The 15,383-nt window shown below is 41.4% G+C and overlaps 1 protein-coding gene across 3 annotated transcripts in view; it reads left to right on the forward strand.

Moving 5' to 3' along the window:
- BANK1 (B cell scaffold protein with ankyrin repeats 1) overlaps nt 1–15,383 on the forward strand; it is a 298,816-nt gene that overhangs the window by 123,511 nt on the left and 159,922 nt on the right. For all 3 annotated transcript variants that reach the window (XM_073340798.1, XM_073340800.1, XM_073340799.1), the window contains one exon: nt 581–777. In XM_073340798.1, coding sequence (XP_073196899.1) covers nt 581–777 — 197 coding nt within the window. The remainder of the gene's footprint in view (nt 1–580; nt 778–15,383) is intronic.

Genomic DNA, 15,383 nt, shown 5'->3' on the forward strand with positions numbered 1-15,383 from the left:
TGACTAAAAATCTGTTCCCCAAATGTAAAGTCATTTTTAAAACAAAAAATGGGCCTGATTTTCAGTAAATTGATAGGCATACATTTGCTGATACAATCTAGCTATGTGAACCTGCAAAATGGGTATTATATTACAAATATAGGAATATACCCCTCTAGAAATGTCATGTTCAGGTCAGCTATAGAGATTAAAAACGACTCTAGAGAATTTTAGTAATAAATACTTATGGGAAGGTATGCCTATACTGTACAATTTTCTTTCCCTGGGGCAGTGTCCAGCTCTCATTATTTATCAGGAGAAATAATTCAAGTGTTTTTTGAAATTCCATCTGTCAGAGAAAATGGGACTTCTCGGTTGTGTTAAAGGAAAGTTAAGAGGCACCATTACTGAAATGTATGACAACTACTTGAATTATAAAACTTTTAGTTGTAAGAATTTGCTCTCTGAGGACCAATTCTGTAAGGACAGCTTTCAAAACACTACAAATTATTGAACCCTGGAAGTTTGGTAAAGGAGGGTGATATGTTTTGTATATAAACCAGGGACTTTTATGAAACCCTTTTCTTATTTTCATATACAGATTCCTATTGGGAAGAGCTTCCTACACTTCTCCATTGTGCAGCTAAATTTGGATTAAAGAACCTTGCTACTCTTTTACTCCAGTGCCCTGAGGCAAGTCAGGCTTGCAGAATAACCAACAAACATGGAGAGAACCCAGCACATATTGCTGGAAAGCACGGGCACAACGAACTCCAAAAAATCATTCAAGAATTATCAGTAAGTTTGTATACTTTTCCACAATGTTCATTGAATATGTAAAACCAGATGCTTAGCAGTCCTGTTACAGGATAGAATCTTCTTTGAAAGAGGTACTGATATTTGTCAAACCCTAATACGGTTGTCCTTCTCTTTAAAAACATTATGTGCTGGATTCTGGCTGCCCCAGCATGGTGCATGACAGGTGGGGCAGGATACGAGAACCCTTCCCACTTTTGCACTGATATAATGGGCAGCCAGAATGTCAGTGATTTCAAACCTAAGTGTCGTGGTATTGGAGTTGGAGTTAAGATAGCACAGTGAGAAGTTGTCCATATGGTATGTCTAGGTCTGTGCTGCCTGCACTGCAACAAGCAATCAGAGCTGTGGGAACCTCAAGCTGCTTCTCTAAAGAGAAAGTAAGGAGATGTAAAAACTGCTTCCGAATTCTCCCCGCAGTGTTTTGAGAAGCATTCTGCCTGCCTTAACATTCCACAAGGAAAAATTCCTTTGGACACCTCTCTACTCTCACCTTGAGTATAGACCTGACTATAAAAGCCATTCCAGAGCCATAAACAAACAAATAGGGCCTGATTCTATCTCCCATATCTATACTAAGCGGTTCTTTATTCTACTTGCTGTGCAATGGAACTTCTTGTCAATAAGGCACTACTTCACATGAGCAAAAATGAGAGAGTGTAGCTGTGATGAGGTATACAAATTCCACACTGGCCGAGAGGCTGTGGGCTCAATCAGCCCTGTTCCCTACACCTCCAATAGGTGCTGCCATTTATACTACCATGGCTTTCCTGCTATTGTTATTGGTGAGAGCAAAACTAGCTCAGGTTTGTCCACATGTGCTGTACTCATACCTCTGACTGCAGAGTAGGCGTACTCTAAAAGATGTAAAGCAGACTAAGAGTAGGCATAGGGATATAATACATAACCAGGTAAATATTGTGAAGAATTGGCTCGGCCTTGTGAGTTGCATGGCTTTTTGTCGTTGTTGATGCTTGTTCTGTTGGGGAGTAGATGTTGAGTGGCAAATGGCAAAATTGGGAATGCTGGTGAGAAAGGAGATAAGAAAAGGAAGGAGGGACACTCAGGGCTTATCATCTGTCTAGCCATGATGATGAGGCAGGGTTTTATAGGCGTCAGAGTAGAGGCAAGTCTTAAAGAGGGATTTGAAGGAGGATCAGGTAGTGGCCCTGTGGATAATAACTGAGAGTTTTTTGCATGCATAAGGAGCAGCATGGGAGAAAACATGAAGGTATTTAAGGGAGAAGCTGACTTGTGGGTAATAAAGACTGGGAACACTGATGAAGTGAAAACATGATTGAGGTCATAAGTTACTAGTCTCATTTTCAAAAGTGACTAGGCACTTATCAATCTAAGTCCTATTCAATTTCAATCTGGCCCTAGGTGCTGAAGTCCCTTCTGAAAATGAGATTTAAGCTTCTTAGTCAGTTACAGATAGCAACAGTGAGTGGAGTAATGGAGTACCTTTAAAAATCTGGGCCCATCTCCTTAATTGGTGTATACTGGCAAAGTTCTCTTGACATCAGTGGAGATGCATCCATTTACACCAGCTGTGGATCTGGCCTATAATTTCAAATACTGCAGCTGTGACTAGCAATTTCAACCGTTTTCTCTCAGGGCCTCTCTTGAGATTAGGTGAAAAGTAGAATTTGAGAATTCACAATATTCTGTCCGACCCTGACACTGGGAGTTTCTAATTTTGTACTAGTCTATTCTGGATCACATTTTTGTTCTCATTTACCTCCTGTCATGCTGTCTAGGGTGGCTCATGACTGTGAGTGCCTACATCAGGGCAGACTGTCAAAAACAGAGCAGACAGCCCAAACTGGTAGTGGGTTTTATAATTAGATTTCACCAAGCCAGTAATGAATGTGAACTCCTGGATCACTAGAACAGTCCTACCATTGAGTCATAAGCAGTCCTCTTAGCCTCTCCAGTCTATCTTGCGAGCCGGGCAAACTGGACTTAGTGTTAAAGGTCTGTTACACCAAAAAATCACACAATATTCAGATTGCTTCTAGTCCCAAGAGATGAGACACTTACTCCAGATCAACAAGTACCCTAGATCTTACACCAAAGACAATGCCTGTAGCCAATCCTGTAATAAACTATCTAAAGGTTTATTAACTGGGAAAAAGAAATAAGAGAGTTATTTACAGGTTAAAGCAAGCAAATATATACACACAAATGAGTTACCGTCTAGATCCTAAGAGTGACAGAGTTGTCGTGAGCTATCAGTTCAAAGTGTCTTTCAGGGCAAACCCAGGAGGTAACCCCTGGCGATCTCTGGCTTTGGGGATGTCTACACTGCACACTGTACAACAGCGCAGCTGTGCCACTGTAGCTGCGCCATTGTAAAGTGTGCTGTGAGGCCACTCTTTATCTCCAGGGGAGAGCTCTCCCGGCAGCAAAATAAAGCCACCTCCAACAAGGGACGGTAGCTTTGTCGCCGGGGGTGCAGCTCCCGCCGACACAGCGCTGTCCACACCAGCGCTTTTCATTGTTAAAACTTTTGTATTCGGGTGTGTGTTTTTTTCACACCCCTGAGCAACCAAAGTTTTAACGACAAAAGTGCCAGTGTAGACAAAGCCTTCAGCTTGGTTTCTTTGGCCCTGTGCCCGTTCAAACAGCAGAAGGGATGTACAATCTTCACATCAACTGTTTTCGTTTCCCTCTTCCAGCGTTCACAGTGTACTTCCCCATGGGTAGATGGGGGCAATTAACAAAGCCTTTGTTTTATAATGGCCCAGTTAAATGTCGATAGTCCTCCTGGATGGCTGAGGAGGGGATGGGGGATTGGGGGTAGGGAAACATGAAGAGATGATTCCTTTGCCTGGGATCAGAAGTTCAGAGCAAACATTTTCTAAGTTATAAAGCAAAACTTACATATTTTCTTATAGCCTGGACTAAAGACATTACAAGTGAGATTAATACATGCATTTCATGCAGTTTACAAGCATTTCATGAAGTCTAAACACTACTACATTCTTATAAGACTATTACCTCTGTTAAGTAAAACTAACATACAGGTGAACTGGTCTTGTCGCCAGCTCTGAGTTTTTGGTTCTTAGCTAATGCCTGCAGTCTTGGCAAGAGCTGCACCTGGTCACACCTCCAATATACATTAAATGTGGGCAGAACTACATTACAGCAACCCTATGAATTTAGTGAGACTTTCCAGTACCTGAGTACTCTCCATCATCTGAAGAAGTGGGTTTTTTACCCATGAAAACTTACGCCCAAATAAATCTGTTAGTCTTTAAGGTGCCTCCGGATTCCTCGTTGTTTTTGTGGATACAGACTAACACAGCTACCCCCCTGATACTCAGCATCTGAGTGAGAGCTAGCTTGCGATTTATTCACCATGTCCCAGCTTTTTCTCCAAGAGGACAATTATGTGACAATGAGAAAATATTGCAGCTTACTGTGTTCGTTATAACAAGTTACAGCAGTAAGAGTAATCCAACTTTAATTGGTTATTGCACATTTCATTATTGATACTACATGCTGTATAAATTATTCTAGAAAATCAGCAAGGAACCTGATTTTAAGTGTGTTATGAAAGATTTACATCATGGGATGCTCTTTTTTAAATTAAAGCAGCTAATGGCATATAGCCATATATCCCCCAGGACCACTGTCAAAGTACTATACTGTATTTACAGTCAATGTGGGACAGGAGAGTTAAGAGGACTTATCACCCCCACTCACTATGTCTTTCATCTGTAGAACACTGATTCAAATTCAGCTCAGGTCAGTAGGTTGCCGGTCACATGCCATTTATTAATATACAGATACCCACTACCACAGTCTCAGTAAAGCAGCTCAGTGACTGAATGAGACTAATTAGCTGTTTGATGTCACACTGTCACCTGTACAAGTGGTCCCTACAAAATAAGTTTCAGAAATATCTGTGGAGTACTGGCAAGAAGCATATTCAATAAATACAAATTAGGCTATGTCTACACTAGCACTTTTGTCAGTATAACTTATTTTGCTCAGGGGTGTGAAAAAAAAGCCCTGAAAATACACACCCCTGAGCGACATAAATTACACCAACAGAATTGCCAGCGTGGACAGCTCTCTCCTGCGGTGCAGCTGCATCGGTACAGCTATGCCATTGTAAGGTCTCTACTTTAGACATGGCCTTGCAAGTGCTGTATGTGGAGACAATAAAATTGTCCTGCTGTATCTGTCAGTGTATACCTTGCTAGAGTACCTTTTATGAGGTGGGTAGTGGGAGGGGGACACAATAACCCATAATAAGGCATTTGCAAGTATTTCACTATTCAGTAATCAGCTTTTCTTTCCAAAAGAGATTTGTAGCTGTGATCCTTCTTGGTTGGTTTAGCAATTATGTGAATATCATTTTTCAGTTGATGCCACAAACCTGAAAATGCAATTTTAATTAAAACCAGCGTGCAACACAACACCAGCAAGCATGAGCTTTGGTAACATGTTGCTTTATGGAAATCAAACATACATGTTATCTGACAACAGCTGCAGTACTCACCTGAGCAAATTCCAAACCTAGTTTATTCCCTGATCCTCAGTATACACAGCAGCAGCTATATTGCTTCAGGTTATAGTTTGAATGGAAGAGAAAATAGATGCCATAATTAGTGACCTTAAACATGCTCCAGATAAAAAAGATCACTGCATTACAGTAAACACAGAGAAGGAAACAGGTGAACGTGACTCAGGCGGGAGAGGAGAGCATCTGTGTGCCTGCTACAGAGAACTTAACACCATGGTAACAGAGCCAAATGCATTTGAAAAGCATGATGCTCTCTTCAGTATCCAATAGATCAGAGCCTCAGGTGCATCAGAGAATTGCTTGATGCACCTGGAAGTAAGAGCATAGATAGCTTTTTAACACCTTTTCTCCCCACCCCCAATCCTGAGGGCAAGCAGGCTACCCACTGCAGCGGAACTGGCCTAGGGTGACCATGCGTCCTGTTTTGGCCAGGACAGTCTCAGCTGATCAGTAGGCAAGAGCAAATTGGACAAATGCTCACTTTTGCCCCCCAAAATGGGGCATACACCCTTAGAGGGGTGCAGAGGAACGTGCACAGTGTGGGGGGGCCAGCGGCAGCACCAGCCCTGCAGGGAGGCGGAGGGGGAAACAGGGCTCCAGCGAGCAGTGACGCCAGTCACAGTGGGGAGTCAAGGTTTGGGCATGCGGCAACAGCTGCACAGGAGGCAGGCAGGTATGGGTGAGTAGCGACACCAGCCGTAAGCACGGGGATGGGGGGCAAGGCTTGGGCAAGTGACTCAGGCCAGTCCCATGCAGTGTCCTGTTTTCCCTTGGGGAATATGGTCATCCTAATCTGGCTCAAAGAGTCACTATCACTTTTATCACACAGCCCTTTCTGGTTCAGTTGTGGCAAGGCTTGTGTTTGCTTTATTTCTCTGACATGATTTAGTTGTTTTTTAAATGAGAAATGTATGAACAGAAATGAAATAGGGAAGAAATAAGTCACAGAGATAATGTGCAAGTCTAGAAAATGATATGGCAAAGTCATTGGTTGTCATACTTTGATGAACTGCTATCAAATTAAAATGTTCAGATCCAAAATCGTCAAGAAAAAGGCCTTATGCGATATGAACAATAGTTTCAGATAAAAAGCTCTGTATATCTCATTCACAGAATGTCCAGTTCTGAGGCTGGCAAAACTCCTCCTAAAAAGTTAAATGGAGTTTTGCCTGGCTAAGCACATAGCTCCAGCCTGACTCATACTACATCTCCTGAATTCATCAGTTGCTTTTCCACTTATTTTTTTGACACACTCAGACTAAGGTCTCATGCAGTTCCTGTGTTATATTACATGGCTACATGCTTTTCAATTTGCAGCCAACTACTTTATCAGACATATGATTTCTGGCTGCAAATTGAAATAGGTGTTTTAGTCACAAAAGGTATCAAGTGAAACAGGGGAGTTTGATAACAATCAAACACTGCACTTTCTAGTATATCAGGCACTGCAGGAAGAAAGATAAGACACCAGGAATGTGGTTTAACTCAGCTGTTACTTTATTAAGAAAAATATATGGGAACTATCTGACAATAACTTCTCTGGTGCAGGTCATTTTGCCTGTTGTAATCCTTTCCATCTATGGGAGAGCTACCATTAGCCCCCTACCCATTAACCTGATCACATATGGGAGCCATGAAGTCTTGGCTGACATCCTTAATTCATTCCATTTGAAGAGCAAATGTTTTCAGTTGATTTCATGGCTTTGAAACTTTGTTTGCTGTTACACATATTCAGTGTTCAAATTAGGTGCTGTCACAGGAAACGAAGTTTCAAAGCTGTTAAATCAAACTATGGGGGGTCTCACATCTTATATGACGGGAATCCAAGATGGTATCTCCATTCACGCTTTTTAAATCTTGATTTCCCAATTCCAAAAGTCCATTTGAACATTTGGTTTGCTCAAGGAAGTTTTTTAAACTGGAATAAAAGCATGAAAATTGATCTGCCTATCAAAAAGAATGTGTAACTGAATTTTGTGACTATTATGATGAAATATCCCACAGGAGATGTCTCGCACTGAAAACTAAATTACTGTATCACATGATACATTCTTGTAGCAAAACCCCAATAGCTAACCTCCTCTGAGCAATGGCTAGACAGAATGAAAGTGTGGATCTTAACTTGCTGGGATAGAGAAAAAAGCTGTATGTCATACAAGGAAACAGCAAAAATCTTAATGCATAAAATGCAGTGCTATTTACCACATTGTTAAAGAGAAGATACTATATGGAACATTAAAGCCACCCTCATCCCAAATTTTCCCTGAAAAGAAGCCAATCCCCCTCAAATTTCACATGTTGGTGATCCCAAGATATAATTGTATAGGATGTTTATAAAAACAATTAGAAAAGGAGTGTTAAAGTTATGGCATTATTTAAACCATTTCTTTATCATTGGCATTTTGAAAAATTTCCCAACTTTTTTGGCTAGTCTGTATCTCCAGAATGGCTTCAAATTGTTGTTTCATTTTTCATCCTTGCTTAGATGTCACATTTACTGTGGCTTTTTTTGGGTTGGGGGGAATAAAGATAGTAATAGTGTGTGCATAACTCACATGGAAGTAGACAAGTAGAGAAAGAGTTATTATGAGGTCATTAATAGAGCAGATTAGAAGCAGGGATACATTTTGTGAGAATTGTGTCAATTGTTTTCTCCAGTTATTTTTCAGATTTTGAAATTTCAACCACTTCTACTCATTAGGACTTCACGGAGACTACTTGTTATACCAATAAAATAAAAACCAGCAGGATCTTATTAAAAGGGGAAAAGGCAAAATGCCAGATTTATTGTGAATACAGAAAGAACCATAGTAAGCAATTAGTTATAGCTATAACTTTCCATTCAATTTCATATTTATTCACACATTCATTCATACACACACACACAGGTTCTGCAAAGTTGTTACCATAGTTACCAGCCTTAGAGTTGCTCATGCCAAGCCACTGGCCAGGTGGCCTGGAAACAAGGAGGGAGCAGGGCCTTGTCAAATGCACATCTGACGCTCCTGGAAGTTGGTTTGCAGAATCAGACCCCAAAATTATCAGTTTCTGGAGTCCATTTTTATAGGAATTTATTCCTATGCCAGTCTATGGGAATTGATTCATCATGCTATTGCTGAATAAATCAGCAGATGGCACATTCCTGATGGCTCCATGTTGTTCTTCGGTTCTCCCATCCTTGAGGCTGTTAGGTGGATTCCAGTCTGGCCTCTGGGGGTCCTCTGATTGTTTCCACTTGATGCCTTCTTCGGCCAATGGACACTGTATTCTTAGGCTGGCACCTCCCTGATCATTCAGTTATTATCCACACCAAGCATCCATCCACATACATCCTCTATCTCTATTTTAATCACAATTGTTAACAAAGCGAGATGAATACAACAAAAGGGCGGGGAGTCTCTGTGTGCTGTTTCTGTTGTTACAAAGTTTTGCTTTGAGAATAGACTCTGTCTTAGGATGTGCTAACACAATTAGCAGCTTGCAAGTTTCACACAGAGCGGGAGAGAAACAGTACCAAAAACCAAGAGACCTCTTAATTAGTAATACCCTGGAATTTAAACTATGGGGAATCAAACTCATTTGTGATTTTAATACTGAACTTCTTTAATATGATCCAACATACTCACATGCTTCAAGCCAAGCATATAAATCAGGGCCACAGAGATTGGATTTACTCTTGCCTGGCCCAGCAAGGAATCAGAGCCATGAGGCTCCTGAGCATGATGGTTAAAGGGGAGTTTAGGCTATGTCTGCACTATAGAGCCTATGCTGGCATAAAGAAAAGGAGTACTTGTGGCACCTTAGAGACTAACCAATTTATTTGAGCATAAGCTTTCGTGAGCTACAGCTCACTTCATCGGATGCATACTGTGGAAACTGCAGAAGACATTATATACACAGAGACCATGAAACAATACCTCCTCCCACCACACTTTCCTGCTGGTAATAGCTTATCTAAAGTGATCACTCTCCTTACAATGTGTATGATAATCAAGTTGGGCCATTTCCAGCAGCACAAATCCAGGTTTTCTCACCCTCTGCCCCCCCCCACATAAACTCACTCTGGAATATTTCCAAAATACCTCTGAACAACATACTAATCCACAGAGGCCTCCCTACCAACATTACAAAAAGAAGGATTCTAGGTGGACTCCTCCTGAAGGTCGAAACAGCAGACTGGACTTCTACATAGAGTGCTTCCGCCGACGTGCACGGGCTGAAATTGTGGAAAAGCAGCATCACTTGCCCCATAACCTCAGCCGTGCAGAACACAATGCCATCCACAGCCTCAGAAACAATTCTGACATCATAATCAAAAAGGCTGACAAAGGAGGTGCTGTTGTCATCATGAATAGGTCGGAATATGAACAAGAGGCTGCTCGGCAGCTCTCCAACACCACTTTCTACAAGCCATTACCCTATGATCCCACTGAGAGTTCTCAAAAGCAACTACAGCATTTGTTCAAGAAACTTCCTGAAAAAGCACAAGATCCAATCCGCACAGACACACCCCTGGAACCCCGACCTGGGATATTCTATCTACTACCTAAGATCCATAAACCTGGAAATCCTGGGCGCCCCATCATCTCAGGCATTGGCACCTTGACAGCAGGATTGTCTGGCTCTGTAGACTCCCTCCTCAGGCCCTATGCTACCAGCACTCCCAGCTACCTTCGAGACACCACTGACTTCCTGAGGAAACTACAATCCATCGGTGATCTTCCTGATAACACCATCCTGGCCACTATGGATGTAGAAGCCCTCTACACCAACATTCCACACAAAGATGGACTACAAGCCGTCAAGAACACTATCCCCGATAATGTCACGGCTAATGTGGTGGCTGAACTTTGTGACTTTGTCCTCACCCATAACTATTTTACATTTGGGGACAATGTATACCTTCAGATCAGCGGCACTGCTATGGGTACCCGCATGGCCCCACAGTATGCCAACATTTTTATGGCTGATTTAGAACAACGCTTCCTCAGCTCTCGTCCCCTAACGCCCCTACTCTACTTGCGCTATATTGATGACATCTTCATCATCTGGACCCATGGAAAAGAAGCCCTTGAGGAATTCCACCATGATTTCAACAATTCCCATCCCACCATCAACCTCAGCCTGGTCCAGTCCACACAAGAGACCCACTTCCTGGACACTACAGTGCTAATAAACAATGGTCACATAAACACCACCCTATGCCGGAAACCTACTGACCGCTATTCCTACCTTCATGCCTCCAGCTTTCACCCTGACCACACTACACGATCCATCGTCTACAGCCAAGCTCTGCGATACAACCGCATTTGCTCCAACCCCTCAGACAGAGACAAACACCTACAACATCTCTATCAAGCATTCTTACAACTACAATACCCACCTGCGGAAGTGAAGAAACAGATTGATAGAGCCAGAAGAGTTCCCAGAAGTTACCTACTACAGGACAGGCCTAACAAAGAAAATAACAGAACGCCACTAGCCGTCACCTTCAGCCCCCAACTAAAACCCCTCCAACGCATTATTAAGGATCTACAACCTATCCTGAAGGATGACCCAACACTCTCACAAATCTTGGGAGACAGGCCAGTCCTTGCCTACAGACAGCCCCCCAACCTGAAGCAAATACTCACCAACAACCACATACCACACAACAGAACCACTAATCCAGGAACCTATCCTTGTAACAAAGCCCGTTGCCAATTGTGCCCACATATCTGTTCAGGGGACACCATCACAGGGCCTAATAACATCAGCCATACTGTCAGAGGCTTGTTCACCTGCATATCCACCAATGTGATATATGCCATCATGTGCCAGCAATGCCCCTCTGCCATGTACATTGGTCAAACTGGACAGTCTCTACGTAAAAGAATAAATGGACACAAATCAGATGTCAAAAATTATAACATTCATAAACCAGTCGGAGAACACTTCAATCTCTCTGGTCACGCAATTACAGACATGAAGGTCGCTATCTTACAACAAAAAAACTTCAAATCCAGACTCCAGCGAGAAACTGCTGAATTGGAATTCATTTGCAAATTGGATACTATTAATTTAGGCTTAAATAGAGACTGGGAGTGGCTAAGTCATTATGCAAGGTAGCCTATTTCCCCTTGTTTTTTCCTACCCCCCCCCCCAGACGTTCTGGTTAAACTTGGATTTATGCTGGAAATGGCCCACCTTGATTATCATACACATTGTAAGGAGAGTGGTCAGTTTGGATAAGCTATTACCAGCAGGAGAGTGAGTCTGTGTGTGTGGGGGGAGGGGGTGAGAAAACCTGGATTTGTGCTGGAAATGGCCCACCTTGATTATCATGCACATTGTAGGGAGAGTGGTCACTTTGGATAAGCTATTACCAGCAGGAGAGTGAGTTTGTGTGTGTGTGCGTGTGGGGTGGGGGGGGGCGGAGGGTGAGAAAACCTGGATTTGTGCTGCTGGAAATGGCCCAACTTGATTATCATACACATTATAAGGAGAGTGATCACTTTAGATAAGCTATTACCAGCAGGACAGTGGGGTGGGAGGAGGTATTGTTTCATGGTCTCTGTGTATATAATGTCTGCTGCAGTTTCCACAGTATGCATCCGATGAAGTGAGCTGTAGCTCACGAAAGCTTATGCTCAAATAAATTGGTTAGTCTCTAAGGTGCCACAAGTACTCCTTTTCTTTTTGCGAATACAGACTAACACAGCTGTTACTCTGAAACCTATGCTGGCATAGCTAGGCTGACATAGGAGATGCAGTGTACACTGACAAAAGGAGTTTTTCTGCCATTGCAGGAACACCATCTCCCCGAACACTACACTGACAGAAACACTCGTTTGTTGGCATAGCTGCATCTACTCTGGGGATTTTGTCAGCACAGCTGTTTATCAGGGGTGTGTTTTTCACATCTCTAACCAACATAGCTATGCCAATGTAACTTTCAAGTATAGACCAAGCCTTATATCGGACTATATTGCTTGCAAGAGACTTCATGATTAAAAGACTTTGTTTCCTCTCTCCCCCTCCTCCCTTACTGGAAGAAAAAGACATTTTAGTTGGTTGTTTTGGGGGTTTTTTTCTGTGTACAGGCTGAAGAAAGCCCTCGTTCTAATTCTGGGCCATACTGAAGAAATGCTTTGTATAGAAGTGTAGATGCCCTGACATGGCTAGACAGAGTATTTTAGCTGTTCTTCCTTTATCTCTTCTCCCTTTTTCCTCTGACTCATAAGTACACCTGAGATACATACTCTTACAGCAGGACCTAAAGCAATGTTGAATTTTTTTTTTAATGAGAGGAGTTGAGTTTTTACAAAGAAAGTGTATTGTTTTTTGTAGAAGATGGAGAAGGAAGTTGAAAATTGTTGGTTATGCTCCACTGAAATACAATTTCATCCTGGACCCCTTTTTTTAACTAGGTGGCTAGATTCTGCCACCCCAAGTCATGTTGAATAATACTTTACTCCGTGAGCAGTTTTTTTTAAAAAATGGAAATAAGACACTGTGCTATAAAGGATGTGTGAAATCAAAGGACCTACTTGGGGAGTGAGATATTACTCAGTGTGAGCAAGAATGTCTGAAGCTTGCCTAGAGTTTTGTTTGGGAATATATGGTTAAATATGTTGACTATGCAGAATATTTCAACGTCCCTGCTGTCAAATCTTCCCTACTGAGCAGTGTACTCTTACAGGTTTTGGACGTTTACATTTTAGCAAATTGTGCAGCCAGTTTATCTACAATGTCCTGTAGAAGATCTATTGCAGGGATGCAAATTGAGGTCCGGGGAGAGGGGGAATCAGGGTAGCACTCCATGTCTGCTGAAAGATTTAATGTGGAATTTTAGAAGTATTAGATCAAACCCAAGAAAAAATGTCTTATTAATGCTATCGGTATTAGTGCATTTAGAACACAAAACACTCTGCTTTTACTGCACTTCTCTAATGGATGAGAATACAGTCGTATGAAAATAGTGGTTAAGTATGTTGTTGTCTGAGGAGTTTCCAAATTTTTCACAAAAGAAAACAGACTCATCCTTGTGTTTTGAGTCGTCATTTCTGGGGTATTAAATATAACAGAAATAACACATACTTTCTAATCCTGTATGTCAACAAACGGGAACTGACCGCATTCTCTCTCAGCACATCACCTCTGTATTTTTAAAGTTCCTCGAAGATCTTCCTCCGTATGTTGAGGAAATCGTAACACAGACACATCATGTTTTGCTAAGATTTTATCATCTTTGTAAACATTTTTCATTTTTCTTAGGTGGATATAGTCATTGTCCCTAAAAGGGGTTTCTTTAACAGCCTGAAATGATCATTCTATAGTTTTGTCCCAAGTATGTTAGAAATTTTACGAAGAATAAATAATTTGTTATTTTAAGCAAAAAGTCAAATAAAACCACCTGAGAAACACTCACTTCCACTCCCTGCATGTTTCATTATAATCTAGGTAAAGAAACTTCCTCTTCTTCCAGCATAATGAAGTTATCATATACCAATATATTTGTCCTGCATTGTCACTTTGTTGCTGGTAGCCTCACTTTAGCTGCAAATGCAGCGTCTGGGACTATCTGTTCAGACTCTAGATACAACAACCAGTGATCCAGAGGCCTGGATTCCCTTGCCAGACTGGTGGACTGCTGATAGAAGAGCCTGACTGAATCAGTGACACAAGGTACAAAGAAAAACCAAAAAATAAACAAGGAATAACATTTTTAGAAGCTCCTAAGTTCCATTTCAAAATGGGTCTAAGTCTCATTGAGAGTCATGCTGGTCCTTTATGTCATCTTATGGACAAAATTCCTCCTTCCAGCATTAAGGGTGTTCTGTTGCTCCATCCATTACAGCACTCCAGAGGTTCAGAGGCCCATAATTTGTCCCTTTCTGTATTTAGTAGTTGATGCTGACGGCTACGTGGGCCATAATCAGAAAATACATACTGTATCCCATTTGCAGTGTATTTTGCAGATTCTGAGAAAATTCCTATTAAAAGACTGTTTTATTGATTGCTTAATGCAAATAAGGCTTACTGATTGTTGGATTTAGCCTTATAACATGGTCCTATGGGTAACATCAGTACCATTTTATACAATAATTGCAGTATTCATTTTTTGTGTTGCAGTGTCGAGACTGTGTGGTGGCAAAATACTTTTGTTTTTAAAATATTAAAATGCTTTTCATCATTTTAGGCTTGGTTGCCTAATTCTGATGAATAAAAAACAGGTTAATTGAGCTTTTTGAATCCAGCCAAGTCCCATTCTGAATAATGGACTGTAAAAACATTTTGGATTTTTGTCTCCAAATATAATTTTATGTATCTCCCTGCTTAATGAATCAGACAAGACCAAATTTATATATTGAGAGTGGTATATGTATGTGTTACTGTGCTGGTATAAGTCCTGAATGAATGTGATATTTAGCAGCTATTGAAAAGCAGTAGGTGTTGATCCTGTACCCATTTGCATAATTCCTATTCACTTCAGTGAGATTAGAATCAGGCCTTAACTGAATCTGTGACTGTATTTACTCTTTACAATACTCTTCAGCTAGGTACAGTCCCATTAATTCTTCTCCTGTGAAGATTGATTCTATCAATTGACATGCCAGGATCTAGAATATTGTTGCTAATTGCTGAGGTTGCAGTTGTTAACTACTCCAGATGTGCCCTGATTAGTGTATAGACATTGGGAACACATCTGAGTTTCAGCAATTATAGATGAGAATTGTTTTCTGAAGAGGAGTGTATATATTTAAATGCCAGAAAAAATCTAAAATGATGGCATTTTTTCTGAAACCAAGACCAGTATTTCTTTAACTCTTTAACCAAGGATGAATCTAAAAGACAATGAATTGGCAAATTCTAATCAGGCCCTCCATCAGTTATGTAAACATAGGGGATTGCGACATCTCTTTCACTAAAGCTGGCAGCTCAGTTAAGCTCCTCTCTGGCTGCATGGGTCTGGGCCCAACTCCACATTCCCATCTTGCCCAGTTGGTCAGCTCAGTCGCTCCCTATCTGCTCATGATAGGCTACTCTCAAGTACTCCCCACCCCATCCA

This window comes from Lepidochelys kempii, chromosome 4 (genome assembly GCF_965140265.1).
Source record: "Lepidochelys kempii isolate rLepKem1 chromosome 4, rLepKem1.hap2, whole genome shotgun sequence".
NCBI lineage: Eukaryota > Metazoa > Chordata > Testudines > Cheloniidae > Lepidochelys > Lepidochelys kempii.